Genomic DNA, 15663 nt, shown 5'->3' with positions numbered 1-15663 from the left:
ACGAATTCCTGTATATAACGAAGTTTTTCTATTCCCCACCGTTACTCCATAGAAGCACATGTATTTGAGACCTCTATGTAACGAACTGGCAGCGGGAGACCCCCTCGATATAACGAATTTTTCCCTCCGGCAACCTAGAGATTTTGCCCCAAATTTTGTCATTTTTGCGCGAGAAGCAACCGGAAGCACCTTCTCCGCCGCGACGGAATGCGAAGCGATCGCATGTGTGCGTGCGTGTGTGTGTGAGGCGGGCCTGCATCCCTCGACCCGGCGATCTTGCCGCCGCCGGGCGTGACCTTTCCCCCTCTCTTCATTCAAACCTGATCCTTCCGCTTGCTGCAGCTGGCCTAGCCCGCCAAGCCGGCACTCTCTCCTTTTCCTGTTGATGTTGCCGAAGCGCTAGCTGGTACACGCTGTGACACATCACACTCGATGAGCGCGGACACGTGTTGTCAAACGCTGGCGGCGTGTGGAAGTGCCGCTGGGGAAGCGAGCGAAGTGACCTTCGTGCTGTTGTCTATCGCTTCAACGCAAACTCAGCGCCGAAGCACATACACTGCTAAGCTCTGCCCCAACGCAAATCGCTTTCAAGATACGGCCCGCGCAACCGCGCGCCGCTGCGCAGTATGCAGTTGATGCCAGAGTACAGTACAACGCTGCCCCGCTATCCCTCCCCCCTCGCTCCCTCGCCGGTGCCTCGAGCGCAACGGAAGAAGGCACGCTTCCTCCCTGCTTTTCTTGCGCACGGGAGATTTAGACGCGGTCGTCAGCTCCCCTCGCACGTTTTCACTCGCACATACAGCATACGGCGCGCAGCGACTGCGTTATCGCCCTTGGACTTTATACGCAATATCTATGAGCCAAAACCAATTTTAGGACCACAATGCGTCATAGACACCATCTTTACATAGCAATTACGGATCTCAAGGGCCATACTTTTGCTGGCAGAAACCGAAAACGTCATTGTTGTCACCCCCGGCACTTTCGGCGGCCAATGCCATCGTCAAGCCACCAAGCCAAGCGACATGAAAAGTCAAAATGGTCGCTCGGGCCAGCGCGGGGTGGCAGTTCGCAACGTATGATGCGGGAACGGTCCCGCAGTTGCAATGCAACAGCGGGGTTACCAATGCATTGGGTTCTATGGGAGCTGTGCTGGGACCGGCCGAAAACGACGTAACAGCCGGGAAAACGCAGCCCCCCGGAACGTAACAGCGGGGTTCTACTGTAACACTATATGACACTACGACGCTATCGTGACGCTCGCTCTTCGTTTCCGATGCCTCGCGCTTGTGCGAAACGACACGCGTCCACGCATCCAGTACCTGGTGTGACATTCCAAGGATGAGTGCGTCGACGAAAACGGAAAACGGGTGCGTGTTACAATTGAGGGCGCGTTAGAACGGAGTAAATACAGTAAGAGTTTCTTTTTCGAATTTTCGTACTGAACCTGCATATACCGAAATCCTCTTTATAACGAAGTTTTTCGGGAATTTGTCAATTTCGTTATATCCAGGTTTAACTGTATGATCTTAGGATCGTTATTAGTGTGTCATTACAATGTCTTGCCACACTGCAGGAAAGCTAGATTAGGATTAGCCTTGAATGTAGGTCGAGCAAGCAGACAAAGCAAGTCACATTCAAATTTATTTTCATCTAAAGAATTGAGCCAGCTGCAGTGTAGATATCCTATCACACGTTCACATACACAGGCAGCACGGTCACAGCTGTGTTAATTGCAGTGTGGATGACATAAATGCATTCAACGTGTCAATTAAATTTTGAGCGCCAAATAAAATGTACAGCGTTAGTACATAGTTGGAGCGATCGGACGGCCGCGGCCAACAGCTCAGATTGCGCGGGCCTACACAATCGGTGTCACCATAGGGACGGTACCTCGCTGGTCCCATGACCGAGGCAATCGCTTCTATGGTGACGTAGAAATCGGCTACAGCTTGTTTTTAACCTGAAATACTTCTCAAGAGAAAAAAAATCTCAAATTTGCGCGTGTTTCGTAAAGCAGCGCCCAGTATTAAACCACTGGCGCGATCGGGAGCAATGCTCGGACGGCATTTCTTCTCGCAGACGGAAACCAAGCGCCAGCCATCTCGGCGAGGCGGCTCGGCTGGCTTGCAAGTACTACGTTACGTTTGCTATTCGCACCAACGATACCTACAAAACCGATTAATTTAGGTGCACGTTAATCGTGTTGTCAAAAATAAGCGCATTATGATGAGGCGCATGCCAGGTTGCAAGCGGTATCGGCCGTCACTGCGGCGGTCAGCGAGCTAGGCCTAGCGTCTCGTTCGGCTGTATCCCGATGGGGGCGTAATGCAAGAACATGCACTTGGTGCACAATAAAGAACCTCACATAGTCAAGATTAATCCGGCGCCCCCACTACCGTGTGCTTCATAACAAAATTGTGGTTTTAGCACCCCGCACTCCCCACCCCATTAAAAAAAAACAAAAAAACATCCGCGCGGGCAGCGGGGGCGGAAAACGTGGGCGGAGCCTACGCAACGTCACTATAAGGCCTAAAATATATCGGCGGTGCCTACCGCTGTTTACAAACATGGTGTAGGTCTATACTGTATATGGCAGGCCATTCAAAGTCGTAAGCAACCATCACACATTGTGTTGGCTAGCGAAATTAAAGGACCCTTGAGGACACCTGGCGCGGTGGAGCCTCAGACTACAAGAATATGACGTCACTGTAATCTACAAGTCCGGACGAAAACACTGATGCCGACTGCCTGTCTAGCGCTCCCGTGGACCCGCCGCCCCAAGATGATCAAAACGATGACTCCTTTTTATGAACAATAAGTGCAAACGACTTTGCTGACCAGCTGGAGCGGGCCCGGAGCTAAGAAGTCTTGCTGAGTACTTGCAAGGCACGACCGACTTTGTCTTGATGGTATTTAGGCATGGATTGTCCTTATTTTTCCTGCGAAATGATGTCCTGGTGAAGAATAACCTTTCGCCAGCGCACGGGAACTACCTTCTCGTTGTGCCCGCAGCACTCTGGTCATAAGTCCAGCACGTCCTGCACGATGATAAGACAGCCGGACACCTCGGGTTTTCCCGTGCGCTCCCAAGAATACAAGAAAAGTTTTGTTTGCCGTGTCTGACTGCCGATGTCGCTTGTTACATCAGTACATGTCGAGACTGCCAGCGATGCAAGACAGCATCGACAAGGCCGGCAGGATTACTACAGCCGATCGAGCCTGCTTGCCGACTGTTTCAGCTGATCGGGATGGATTTGTTGGGGCCCTTTCTGACGTCAACATCTGGAAACAAGTGGATCGCCGTGACTACCGACTACATTTACCCGCTACGCTAAAACGAAAGCTCTGCTTAAAGGTAGTGCGGCTGAAGTTGCTAAATTCTTTGTCGAGAACATCCTCATCACCGACAGAGGATCGGCCTTCACTGCAGACCTCACCCAAGCTATTTTGCAATACAGCCAGACAAGCCACAGGAGGACAGCTGCCTACCACCTGCAGACAAATGGTCCTGCGGAGCAGCTGAGCAAGACCCTCACCAACATGCTTGCAATGTACGTCGACGCCGAGCACAAGACGTGAGATTCTGTCCTGTCGTACGTAACCTTCGCTTACAACACTGCGGTGCAAGAAACAACGCAGATCAGACCGTTCAAGCTGGTTTACAGCAGGAATACGACGACTCTCGACGCCATGCACCACACGTCACCAACGAAGAGAACCTCGACGTCGCTGTCTATCTCCAGCGCACCGAAGAAGCCCGACAGCTTGCCTGCCTGCGCATCAAGAACCAGCAGAGGACTGACAGCCGGCACTACACGACACTACTACAGCTGACAATGTGATGCCATGGATTCCACAGTTATATTCTTTTCAGATGTGGGCAGTATTTCAGCGCTTAGTAAGGACGAGGACGAAGAAGGAGACGTACGAACACACAGGCGCTACTCACAACAATGAAGTTTATTGCCTTGACCACGCCGAACAATATAGTGCCATGGAAGTACGTCACCGACCACGTGAGCTACATTGCTCGCGGGGAGCAGGGTGACAAAACAGGGCGTGCAAACAGCAATGAAAATTTACTTTTACATGCGCAAAAAAGCAAGTTCCTTGTCACTCAACGCTAGGGAAGTCTTACTAATACAAGAGTCACCATGATAGTTGGTCTGCTCACTCTCGATTATTAGACGGGTTAGTTCACACTTGCTACTTCCAACTATCTGCGTTTTGTCTGTGTTTTGTCTGAAATACTGCCTTCATGATGAACCAACAAGCCCATCTTGCCACTCTGGTCAGATTTGGGGCTATTGTGGCTGAGTAAGTGTTCTTGAAACTTGCGAAGTTCACTCGTTGGCTCTTCTAGTGTATTCCAGTGTGTTCCATCTTTACTGAAAAACACTTAACTAGGCCTAAGCAGACGCCATCAAAATCCATGACCCCCTGGCCTGCTTACCACAAGAAGAGGCCTCTGCCTATGACAATTCACTATACAGCTGAAATAATTTTCCTCTCCAGTGTCCCTTTATTCGGGTTTTATCGTATAGCTGCCATATGAAGCACTGTGTATGAATTTACGCTGACTGAGACAGCTGAACATTGTAAAGAATATATTTCTGTGCCTTATGTCTTTATTTCTTTCTTACTTTTTAGTATGAGTGATTCTAAAACAAAATTACACTCAGTCGTAGCAAGAAAAATGCATCGGAGAGTGTATTCAGCAATATTAATAACTTCTTGTATTTTATTAGAGAGGGAAAAAATTCGTGCAAGAACTCCTCTGGGATTTGTCTAAGTATGCGTTAGCATTATGCTATCTCCACGCAGCCCCGTGCAGTTATGAATGTGTTGAAACTTGATCTGGCCAGTATAAACTGCAGCGCTACGGCGACACGAACTGCTACCTACGGCTGCCCAAGATGAATGGATGACGCAAGCAAACTACGGCAGGTGGCGGTTCCAGGTGCACTGATGACGTTCCGATCATTCTAAGTCATTATCGTTCTTTAGTGCCTTTATGAACCATTATGAACCATGATTAGCTGTAATACGGCGCGGCACCTTCATATGGTGCGGCCGCGTGGGCCCTATTTTGAAAACGATCTGCGAAGGGGACAGACTGCGGCGAGTGCTGATAGCTTCGTGCGCTCTGTGTTCTCGCCGCTTAGTTCGCGTTGAAGCGAGAGGCAGCACGACGGTCAATTCGCTGGCTGGTCCTGTCTTGAAAGTGATCGTCTTACATGACGGACGGACGGGTTTCCTTATTGGCTGGGTATAGAAATGCTTACACATTTTAAAAAAGAAAGGCTGTGAGCATCATAATTGTCTCACTTTTGAGTAACTACCTGTACTGTCCAGCTAAAGGATGCAGGTTAAAGGAATAGTATTTCTATTCCTTTAACTTGCATTCTTTAGGGACAGTATGGGACCGTACTCCATTATGAACGGTCCTAGGAAGGGTTTCTACATAAAACAGAGGCCGTTAAAAAAAAAAGGGACACTAACAATTTATTAAGTAGTTAGAGGGACAATATTGAGTAATTCTAAATTAGTTTATGCTGGTAACTTATCTTTTAAAGATATTAATTTCTTTCATTTTGTGGAAAAAGTTTGAGGAGAGAAAACAAAGGCTCCTGTCTGAATTTTCTACCAAAACTTCCATGCCAGTATATCAGTCTGACCATCACAAATTTCGATGTATCTTTTTGTTTTTGTTTGTTTTTGTATTTAACAAGGTTTTTTTTTTTGGTGCAGGAAAGCTTTCAAAACATGATAAGTTTAGATTTTGTTCCTTTGGAATACAGTGTCACCTTTTGATGATGCACAAATAAGTGGACCTTTGCAGATGCCGTCCAAATTAATCCTGTCACAAGAAGGTGGTGCAGGAACTTCAGGGCGGCATCACTACTTGTCTGTCGTTTTGGTATCTTTTCTGGCTTACTTTAAGAGCAGCCATTTTTCTTTTACGGTGGCACAGTTTACTTATATAGCTGGACTTAATATTCCTGTTCAGTGTCCCTTTAAATGTTTTTATCCCTCACTTGAGAGCTTGGGAGCTTTCAAAGAACTCTTGCTGCCATGAAACTCTATTTCAAACCTTTGAACAGAGAGTTATGCTCGTGCCAATGCTTTTCCCATTTCCGCCCTTGTTGTCTCTTGCAGGTTACTCCGACTCCACCCAGTCACTCAGCTGGTTTTGCCAGTCTCCCATGACCTTTGTGTCCGGCATGAACAACAAGCAGCTCAGGATTTATGACATGAGAGGTGTGGTCTTGTTTTGTCTTGTACCATGATGCGTAGAGGGGGCACTGGGAATATAACACAAAAATCGGGCTGGTTTGGTTCACCTGCAGCACCCGAACCAGTTCATGGGGTACTACACGAGTCTCTGAACCCTGCCCTCGGTTTTAAAGGGTGCAGAAAGGGCACAGGGCTGGTTTGAGATATTTCTGCACGCTGCCTACAGGTGTTACCTACTTGGTGCATATGTGCTAAGCCATGACGGTATGTCACCCTCACTCTCGCTCTCGGAAGCCCGTGTTATCAGCCTGTTCCTTGTCTCTGCAAGCTCTCGCCTGCGTTCTAACTGTGCCTCGGTAAGGCCAAATGAAAACGTGCCAAGTGTCTCAACGCGCTGGCTTGCCCGCCAGGAGTTCATAACTCGAAGGACCACTCAGCGGCATTCAATTGGACATTAATGCTTTCGCATTCACAACTCATTAAAAGTGCCTAGCTGTCCTCGAATGTTTTTTCGTCCGCATCCATCGACCGTTTGTGTAAATGCGTCTGCAGCCAGGGGTCAGCGTGCTCTCACTTTATATTTTCGAGCTCGCCACGTAAATCCAAAGCTAGTCTTGTGACGGCTTGCTCGAAGCTATGAAAAGAGACCATTGCATACCTGTAAATAGCGTTCGGGAGTGAGGGGCCACTGTACTATATTTCGCAAAGATGGCAGCCGTGAACATGCAACAGTAATCCCTTGCACTCGCTTTCGTTGGCAAGGCAGTTTGTCAGCTGTCTATGGGTCGTGGGACCACTGTGAATAGATATGTGTTGATTTAATAATCATAACTGTAGTCGCTATCTCCTGACAAGGCAGCTCTGTTGAGGCCTAACAGGCTAGACAGTGGGGCCAGTGGTGTGGCCGTGTGTCACGAAGCTGTGGGGCTTTGAGTGCAGGTTATTTAAATAAATACAAGCACGATGATAGAAGTCATTGGAAATGATGAAACCGCTTGTAAAGGTGCACAGCAAACTATATTTAACCCTTTGCGGTCCGTTGTCGGGCAGGGCCCGACAACGCAACATAGCCGTAGCGGTCCGCTGGTGTTCGGGGGTTAAATTTCGCGGTTTTTCTCACTGCGAATCGTGCGCATTCTTTGTATACATGTTACACCATCTCTTGAGAGATAAATAAACTTTGTTTGTTGAAGTTTACTTCTTTTTGCACTAGGGTGCAGCACAATGTTCAGCATGGCTTCTGGATACCAGAGCGTTCTCACTTGCGCGCGCAACCGCACGTTCGCGCGGTTGGCTGAGAATCATCACCACATTTTCACCGCGTGCATATTATGGTGGTGCATTTAGTGAAAGCTTCTAGGGGTTTCCATTGTCAATAGCTTTATTTTGAGGCGCACACAGCTGCAGAATCATGGTGAGAAAGAACAGGGACACCTGCAGTACAGCCGCAACCTCATCCTACAGCTGGTGGGTGACGTGAGGGCTAGAGCCAAAAAGCGAGGCCCGTCTGCGCGGAAGGAGTGTGAGGAAACGCTAGATGGGAGAAGCCATTTCATCTACAAGCTCCCAGGCCGAAGCAGCAAGGACTGTGCCGCTTGTAGTGATCGAAAAACAAATGGAGGTAGGAGGGAAACTGGGTTTTTCTGCAAAATCTGCAGTAACAACCCTGACCTGCACCCAGGAGAATGCTTCGAGCGGTATCACACGCTGCTCAAATATCGGTAGAGGAGTTGCCTGCAGAATGCAAGAGAAAAAATAAATATCCTGTGAGTTTTTCTTCCACAGTTGGTGGTTTTGTTAGCGGCGCCACAAACTGGCAGAATAGTTTCGGACCGGCACAGCCGGAAAGTGGGTAAATGTTTCAGACCGCAAAGGGATAAAGCACACAGGGTAAGAACACGGAAAACACACAAGGAAAAGAGCTGAATTTCATCTAAGTTTTCACAGTGAAGTGGGCAGTGAAGTGAGTGCAGAGAGCAGATTGGGGCAGGTTCTGTGGGTTGAGCTTGCTACAGCGTCGATCCTTGAGTATGTTGGAAGCGGCCGGATGCCCTGTCAATGTTCACGTGCCGGAGCTTGGCTGAGGTATTGGAGACGCTGGACAGGCCTGGGTTGGACGCCTTTACGGCGTTCACTAGCCGCAGGCTTTGGGGGGACTAGATGAGGCACCTGTGTCCAGTTGAGAGCCTGTTGCGACCACAGGCTGGAGTGGCCGCTACCTCTGCTCCCCGGACGCCATCTTCCATTTCCCGCCGTGTCTTCCACGATTGCCTGCTTCGCTCTGAATGTTCTTCGCTTCTTTCTTTTTTTTACACTCCTTGTAGAAGCTGCTCATTGGCTCCGCTTCTCCTATAGACCCGTGCCGCAGCTGTGCATCTTCTTTGTCTTTGACTAATCTTGTTGTGAGCGCTCGTGCCGCCACCATTCAGTGTTGTCCTCACGTTCTTCGTGTGGTCACCAAACACTCTACCTGCGCACATGATGACACTGTGGCAAAAATTTGCTGTGGCCGATGACATAACGGGCCACAAATCGTCACGCAAAGCTTGTTGCTATTCCGGGTGCCTTATCAGTCATCAATTGCGAAATGACGCGAACGGATTAGGCTGACTGCTGTTTAAGCGGCGTTCCGGTCCGCGGTCAACCAACTGGCAACTACGACGAGCGTGTGTGCCAAGTTCATCTGTGGGCTCGCGTGTGGGTAGAATCTGTGTAAAACTGCATGAATCTGCGTGCATGAACACTAAACTCGATGCAATCAGTGCGCCTTGCGGTGGCTAATCAGACTGATCTTCGCCCATGCTCTCATGTTTTTGATACACGCTGCTGTTGTAGTTCACTCTGTCCGTGCCGTGGTAATTATTTCGATCGGTATCGGCGACCTGGATGATCCTTGTACTGATACAGATCACGTGCCATGGGAATGCTGCCCGCGTCAAGGCACCAACCACGGTCATTCACTAAAGATACCGATATTCTAGAAATTGAATATTCGAGCAATCAAAGCTTAGATATTTGATTTGCGATACAAATTGTTTGAACGTTCGCTATTTGATTCGAAATCGAACATTTGAGTATTCCCACACCCCTAATTTTATGTTGTCAAAGAAACATTGAGAGTTCTTGCTGATCTACTCTAGGATCCCTTTGTTGATTAAGCCGTCTTAGTTGTTCAAGTACAACTTGTGGGTTCTTGGTGTCTCACAGGAGACCAACACCGTGGGTTCGAGCTTAGCGAGCCACAGGCCGCGTCAGCCGTCGCCTCCAGCACCGCTCGCGCGTGAGCTCAGAGGCCGCAAGGGGCTACCGAGCGACGCACGCCAAAAACACAGTAAAGCCCCGAGTTGACGGAAACCGTTTATTGAATCCGTCGGCACCAGCACTGCACAAATGCCCGCGCGGCGGGGAACCAAAGGGGTCCCCCACACCAGGGCGAAAATACAGAAACACGTGCCTATAGCACGTTGCTGCGAGAACACAGGCTCAAGCTGGGACACGCCGCTAGGAAAAGTCCCGGCTACTTGCTCTGGCGATAACCAATGGGTCGCGAGAGCTCGGGCAATCTCCTTCAGCTTGGGCTTTCAGCAAGTGCGGCTCGGCGTGGTGCGACCTCGCGCGAGCACTAGGCACCGCTCGTTGGCTTAGCTTCGGGAAAAGGGTGAGCACAAAGTACACGCTCCCCGCACGGGCAAAGGCACCGTGCGTGAGCTCAAGTCCTAGTCACAAAGGTGTCGGCGGACGAGAGGAAAGCATGTACGTACCATGTGCTGGTCCTGGAGATAAGAGAGCCACGCTCCACCGCTAGCAGCCGAAACGCGGCCGCCCGTGACGTAAGCGCTCCGCCCTAACCGCAAACCACTGCGAGTGGAGCGCCACCGCTAGAACCGGTCGGGAGCGGATGGGGAAAGCCGAGGGACGGCAGAACAGGTGAAGCCCACGCAATGGTGCCGGCGCCTCCCTCAATCCCCACAAACTATGCTCCAGTAACATCCGTCGACATCGAATATTCCTTCTCGGCATACAACCTGGTTCTCAGTGACCAGAGGCACAACTTTGAATCCATGAATTTGGAGATCTTGGTGGTCTGCTCTTGTTTCCACAGGTTTCACCGGGATTAGGCTGCATATGCTTTCCAAGCAGATTTCTGCATGCATGTGCAGTTGCATCCTCGTTTCGTGAAGCATATTCAAATCCAAGTGTATTTTCAGTTTTGCGCATGAGCATCCAGCATGCCTCGGTTAGTGAATCGCCTCAGTGTTGAACGCCAAGACATCACTGTGCAGCTGCATTTCTTTGCACCTTAAAATGCACTCACCCGATGGGCACTAAAGATACGCCTTATCATCAAGCATATACAGTGAAACCTGAATATAACAAAATTGACAAATTCCCCAAAAACTTCCTTATAAAGAGGATTTAGTTATATGCAGGTTCGGCACGAAAATTCGAAAAAGAAGCGCTTACCGTATTTACTCGATTCTAAAGCGCCCTCGATTGTAACGCGCATCCGTTTTCCGTTTTCGTCGAAGCACTCATCCTTGGAATGTCACACCAGGTACTGGATGCGTGGAGTGTATCGTTTCGCACAAGCGCGAGGTGTCGGAAACGAAGAGCGAGCGACATGATGGCGTCGTAGCGTCGTATGGTGTCACCTAGTGTCAGGTTAGTGAAGTGCAGCGCAGAGACTTGCGCAGTAACCAAAAAGAGGCGCTGCCAAGGCGTTGAAAAAAAAATGTTTTTTTTTTTCCTTCGGCAACATCAACTGGAAAAGGAGAGTGCCGGCTTGGCGGGCTAGGGCAGCTGCAGCAAGCGGCGGGATCAGGTTTGAATGAAGGGAGGGGGAAAGGTCACTCCCTCGGCGGCAAGATCGCCAGGTCGCGAGATGCAGGCCCCCCTCGTGCACGCTCACACGCACGCTCACACGCACGCACACATGCACTCGCTCTCACCTCGCAGTCGCCGTGAATTCGAGTGTGCCAAGCACGACGCCGCCGCTTCGCATTCCGTCGCGGTGGAGGAGGTGCTTCCGGTTGCTGCTCGCGTAAAAATGACAAAATTTGGGGCGAAATCTCTAGGTTGTTGGCGGGGAAAATTCGTTATTTCGAGGGGGTCTCCTGCTGCCACTTCGTTACGTAGAGGTTTCAAATACATGTGCTTCTATGGAGTAACGGCGGGGAACTGAAAAACTTCGTTATATCCAGGAATTCATTATATGGAGGTTCGTTATAAGGTGGTTTAACTGTACCTTTTGAAATAAGCTCTTCAAATATGTGAGAGTGCATTTGGCAGTGTTGAGACATCTTGCCTATACAATATCCATAATATAGTTTTTTTGTGTGTGGAGAAATTGTCAGTTGTACCTTACAGTCCTCGTGCAACAACATGTTGATTTTTTAGTCGACCGTAGCTTGCTGTTTGTGTCTGCTTTTGACATATCATAATTTATTTGCATCAACATAAAATAGTGCGTATTACAAAGAGTATTTCCAAAGTTTTCAAGCATTCTTTTTCATGCTTGTTTTACTAATGCGACGTCTCGAGGAAGAGAGAGTGGCCATTGAACATGAATACGCAGGTTGCAATAAGCCATTTGGCTGTCACTAGTCCAGCAGTATTATGAGATGGCCATCTTAAACTTTTGGTGCCGTTGTATAAACGCATAATAAATTTTAGCCTTTTTTGTTGTACATATATGTCGTCGCGCACGTCTTCATTTGAAATTATTTGCATTTTTGCTCAAATGTATGGTGCCTATATTCAGAAGTTAAATACCTAAAACGCAGTCTTGCCATCCTATTTTTGGTGCCTAAGGCACATTTTTTTAATGCCTAACAATCTTGTTTCTGATTATGAGACAATTAAATGACCATGTTCAACTTTTGGTGCTGTTGTATCATCACAAATCGTCAAATTTTTACTTTTCCTGCTGTAGGTGTAGGTCGCATTTGCAATTATTTGCATTTTTGGTAAAATATATGGTGCCTGTATTTACTAAGTTGTATACCGAAAACGCTGTCTTCCCTTCCTATTTTGGTGCCTAAAGCACACTTTTTTAATGCATAACAATCCAGCCTCTAGTCATAAGCCAAAAAGGACGATCACTCGTGATGGGATGAGGTCATCAAGGTCCCTAGGAGCAAACAGAACAGCCTACCAAGCACGTGTTCACCACCTCTTTCATTTAGGGGTTTGCGAATACCGCATAGTAGAATACTGCATAGTAGCAAGAAAAAAAATGTATATTGAATCGAATACCACAAAATTTATCACCAAATTTAATGCTTTATTGCACAAATTTTCTGCAGTAAAATATTGTACTTCACATGCTTGGGAGTCTCCTAGCATTGCATAATAAGCTATCAGTAACTTAGGACACAGAAATCAAGATATACAGTATGGCCTGCCTTTTTAAAGGGAACTCTAAATTAATACGCCAGCACTGATTACAGGTCAACTTCAGTGTGTGAAGGTGTAGGAAATATTTTTAATAATACAGGGTTTGTATAAAAAGTATCGGGACCAATTTTTTCCTGATGTGACTTTACGTCGCAGCACGCTTGCACCGCGCATGCGCGGCGGTGGGGGATGTGACTTTCAAGATGCGCCAAGTGCCAGTCGCCTCTGCGAGCATTCGTTCAGGCTAGATCATGTTTTTAATTGACTCCTGTCGAGTGACTGGGTGCAAACACAAAATGCACCGAACTATTGAACAGTGGTACACCATCACATTTTGTGTTGGACTGGGGAAATCAGGTACAGAGGCATTGGGCCTCTGTACCTGATTGGGCCATTGGGCCGCTGCGCCAAGTGTTCAAGGTTGAAAGCATGTCACAAACTGCAGTTTTTAAGTGGCACAAGCTCTTCGAAGATGGCTGAGAGTGTGTAGAGGACGAGGCCCGCGCTGGACCAACGACAAGAACCAAGGACAACGTGCGCGTGAAGTCCTGAATTCAGACTGTTGTTTAAGTGTGCGAATGGTCGCAAATGAAATTGGCATTGATAAGATGATAGTGCACAGCGGTATCACAGAAAATTTGGTGATGCGAAAGATCTGTGCTAAACTCGTCCCAAAGGTCCTGATGGACGAGCAAAAGCAGAGGCGAGTGTCTGCTTGCGAAGACCTTCTGCAACGTGTTGAAGAAGACCCCGGCTTTTTAGACAACGTAATCACGGGAGACAAAACTTTGATATTTGAATATGACCCGGAAACAACGCGGCAAAGTTCCGAATGGCACACTCCGCCATCATCTTGTTCAAAAAAAGGCTCGAATGAGCAAATCCAGAGTGAAAGCCATGCGCATTGTTCTCTTCGATGCAAAGGGGTTGGTCCACTACGAATTTGTACCTGAGGGTGTTACAAACGGCCAGCAATGCTCCCCTGCTTTTCTGCGACGAATCGCCTCGTGAAGTTGAAAATACGTCCCACGGAAAAGACATGTGGCGACACCATGGCGAGACACGTTTCGATGAATACGTGGGTGCTGGATGCCACTTCGTTGCCGACCTTGACGCTGGGACCGAGAAACTCTTGGGAAAGTGCGTTCTGTGCTATTTCGTTATGGCTGCTGCTAGCCACCATAGCTGTTTTACAGACGAAGCAGCAAATTGCTGGGCCATCCTAGGAGCCAAGACGCGCCAGATTATGTCAAGCGTGACACCTCCTGTCTACGAGCGTCCCCTCCGTTCTCTGTGACAGTGAGCTGTGTGCGCCCAAGGCTACTTTTCCAAGTTTGTTCGGGGAAAAGGCGCCAGAGTGATTATGTGATACCCTCGCCCTCAAGGAGGAAACTTCGGTGAGTTTTGAGGCTCCGGTTGGAGCAAGTTGTGCCCGCAGGTTTCCTTGGTCTAGGGATCTAGGGAGGATGGAGGGTATTTAAGCAGACGTTTGCAGCTCATCTAGAGAGCTCTCCCTTATGCTCTGAAATGTTGCTAGTGCTCCCCCAGAATGATGTAGTCTGCTCAGATGTAGTAGCGCTGACATGCTACGATATACTGCGCTCTGTGCTCCAGCCAGTACGATGATCCGTTGTTCTGTAAGTAAGTTTGCCTTTCCTTATGTAAATAAACCCCCTGTTCCATTTACCCTACCTCTCGACGTCGTACTCATCACGAACGAAGCAACCCTCGTCAACTCTGCTCGTACGACAGTGTGGGCCCGCTAAACCTTCATGTGACGCCCTGGTAGCGTAGGCCAGCTACCCGTTACGTGATGCACCAGTCGCGTAGCCTAGAGAGCTCAGTTTGACATCGGACTCCGAGACCACGACCCCCAAACCCTACAAGGGGCAGACAGTGAACGGTGCTTTTTACCTAGAAAACTGAAGAGAAGGGTCAACCAGGTGAGCCCAGCGATCGCTGGAAATGAGAAATTGCATCGACAGTGCAACCAGCCACATCTACACCAAGGTCACCGACTACCTCATGATAAACGGCATCGCGACGATTCTCCAACCCCTTTACAGTCCCGACTTGGCTCCAGCAGACAATTTCCTATTCCCAAAAGTGAAATCCTCCCTCAAAGGATATCACCATAGGACCCGAAGTGCCGTCAAAAGAAGCTTGTACGTGTGCCCTTAAGGACCTTCCGGAATCTGCCTACTGGGGAGCCTTCGAGTCATGGAAAAGCTGTTGGCAAAAGTGTGTCAATGCTCAAAGGATGTACCTTGAAGACTTTTGAGGCATTGTAGCAATATCTCTAATAAATATATTTTCCTAAACTTTTCCTGGTACTTTTTATACAAACCCTGTATAATGTCTGTTGAAGAGAACCAACTGCTTTTCTTTCTCTGAAGCTAAAGAATTAGTGACATCATGTTGTACTGAATACCAGTGAGGTTCTCAGTTTAATACTGGGCCTGTGTTTGATAACTATCTTATACAGTTAAACCTCAACACAATGAAATCAGTTAAATCGTCAATTTGCTTTGTTATATCGAAATTTCTTTATATTGAAATTTGACCTTTTATGCAATTAAGTATAGTCGTCGATGGATTTTTCTTGCACTGAAAGGGCCGCAGTATTCTCAAAATTATCGGGCAAACGAAAAAAGCAAGATTGAATGATATAAAAATTCATTTTGTTGAATTTAAGAGTTTACGACGAAAGATTCATGCCATATCGATGAGATCTTCACATCAGCAGTACAAAGCAAAGCCAGCCACGCTTTTGCATCCACTCCGCCCCCAAGGCTGATATTGCTGCCCACAGTGGGACGCCACCGCCATGAAAAGCGGCAGTGGGGAGCGAAGGCTTCATCTACCTCGCGCTTCAATGCATCTCCGAAACTCGATATTACACAACCTTCAGCACTAAACATGCGGAAAGATAGTGCACGATGCCATGCCATCTGAGGCCTAGTATTTACACACGTGGTAGATTACCTCTAAAACAGGGCGTGTGGGCTGCACATGCACTCAGCCACA

At 48.3% G+C, this 15663-nt stretch overlaps 1 protein-coding gene across 2 annotated transcripts in view; it reads left to right on the top strand.

Annotated features, from left to right (window-relative positions):
- LOC119441295 (GATOR complex protein MIOS-like) overlaps positions 1-15663 on the top strand; it is a 341599-nt gene that overhangs the window by 106170 nt on the left and 219766 nt on the right. For both annotated transcript variants that reach the window (XM_037705922.2, XM_049661128.1), the window contains exon 9: positions 6163-6264. In XM_037705922.2, the coding sequence (XP_037561850.1) occupies positions 6163-6264 (102 nt within the window). The remainder of the gene's footprint in view (positions 1-6162; positions 6265-15663) is intronic.

Source organism: Dermacentor silvarum, chromosome 2 (genome assembly GCF_013339745.2).
Source record: "Dermacentor silvarum isolate Dsil-2018 chromosome 2, BIME_Dsil_1.4, whole genome shotgun sequence".
Taxonomy (NCBI): Eukaryota; Metazoa; Arthropoda; class Arachnida; order Ixodida; family Ixodidae; genus Dermacentor; species Dermacentor silvarum.
Note: the sequence above shows the minus strand (reverse complement) of the source record. Positions and strands in the feature narration are given on the sequence as shown.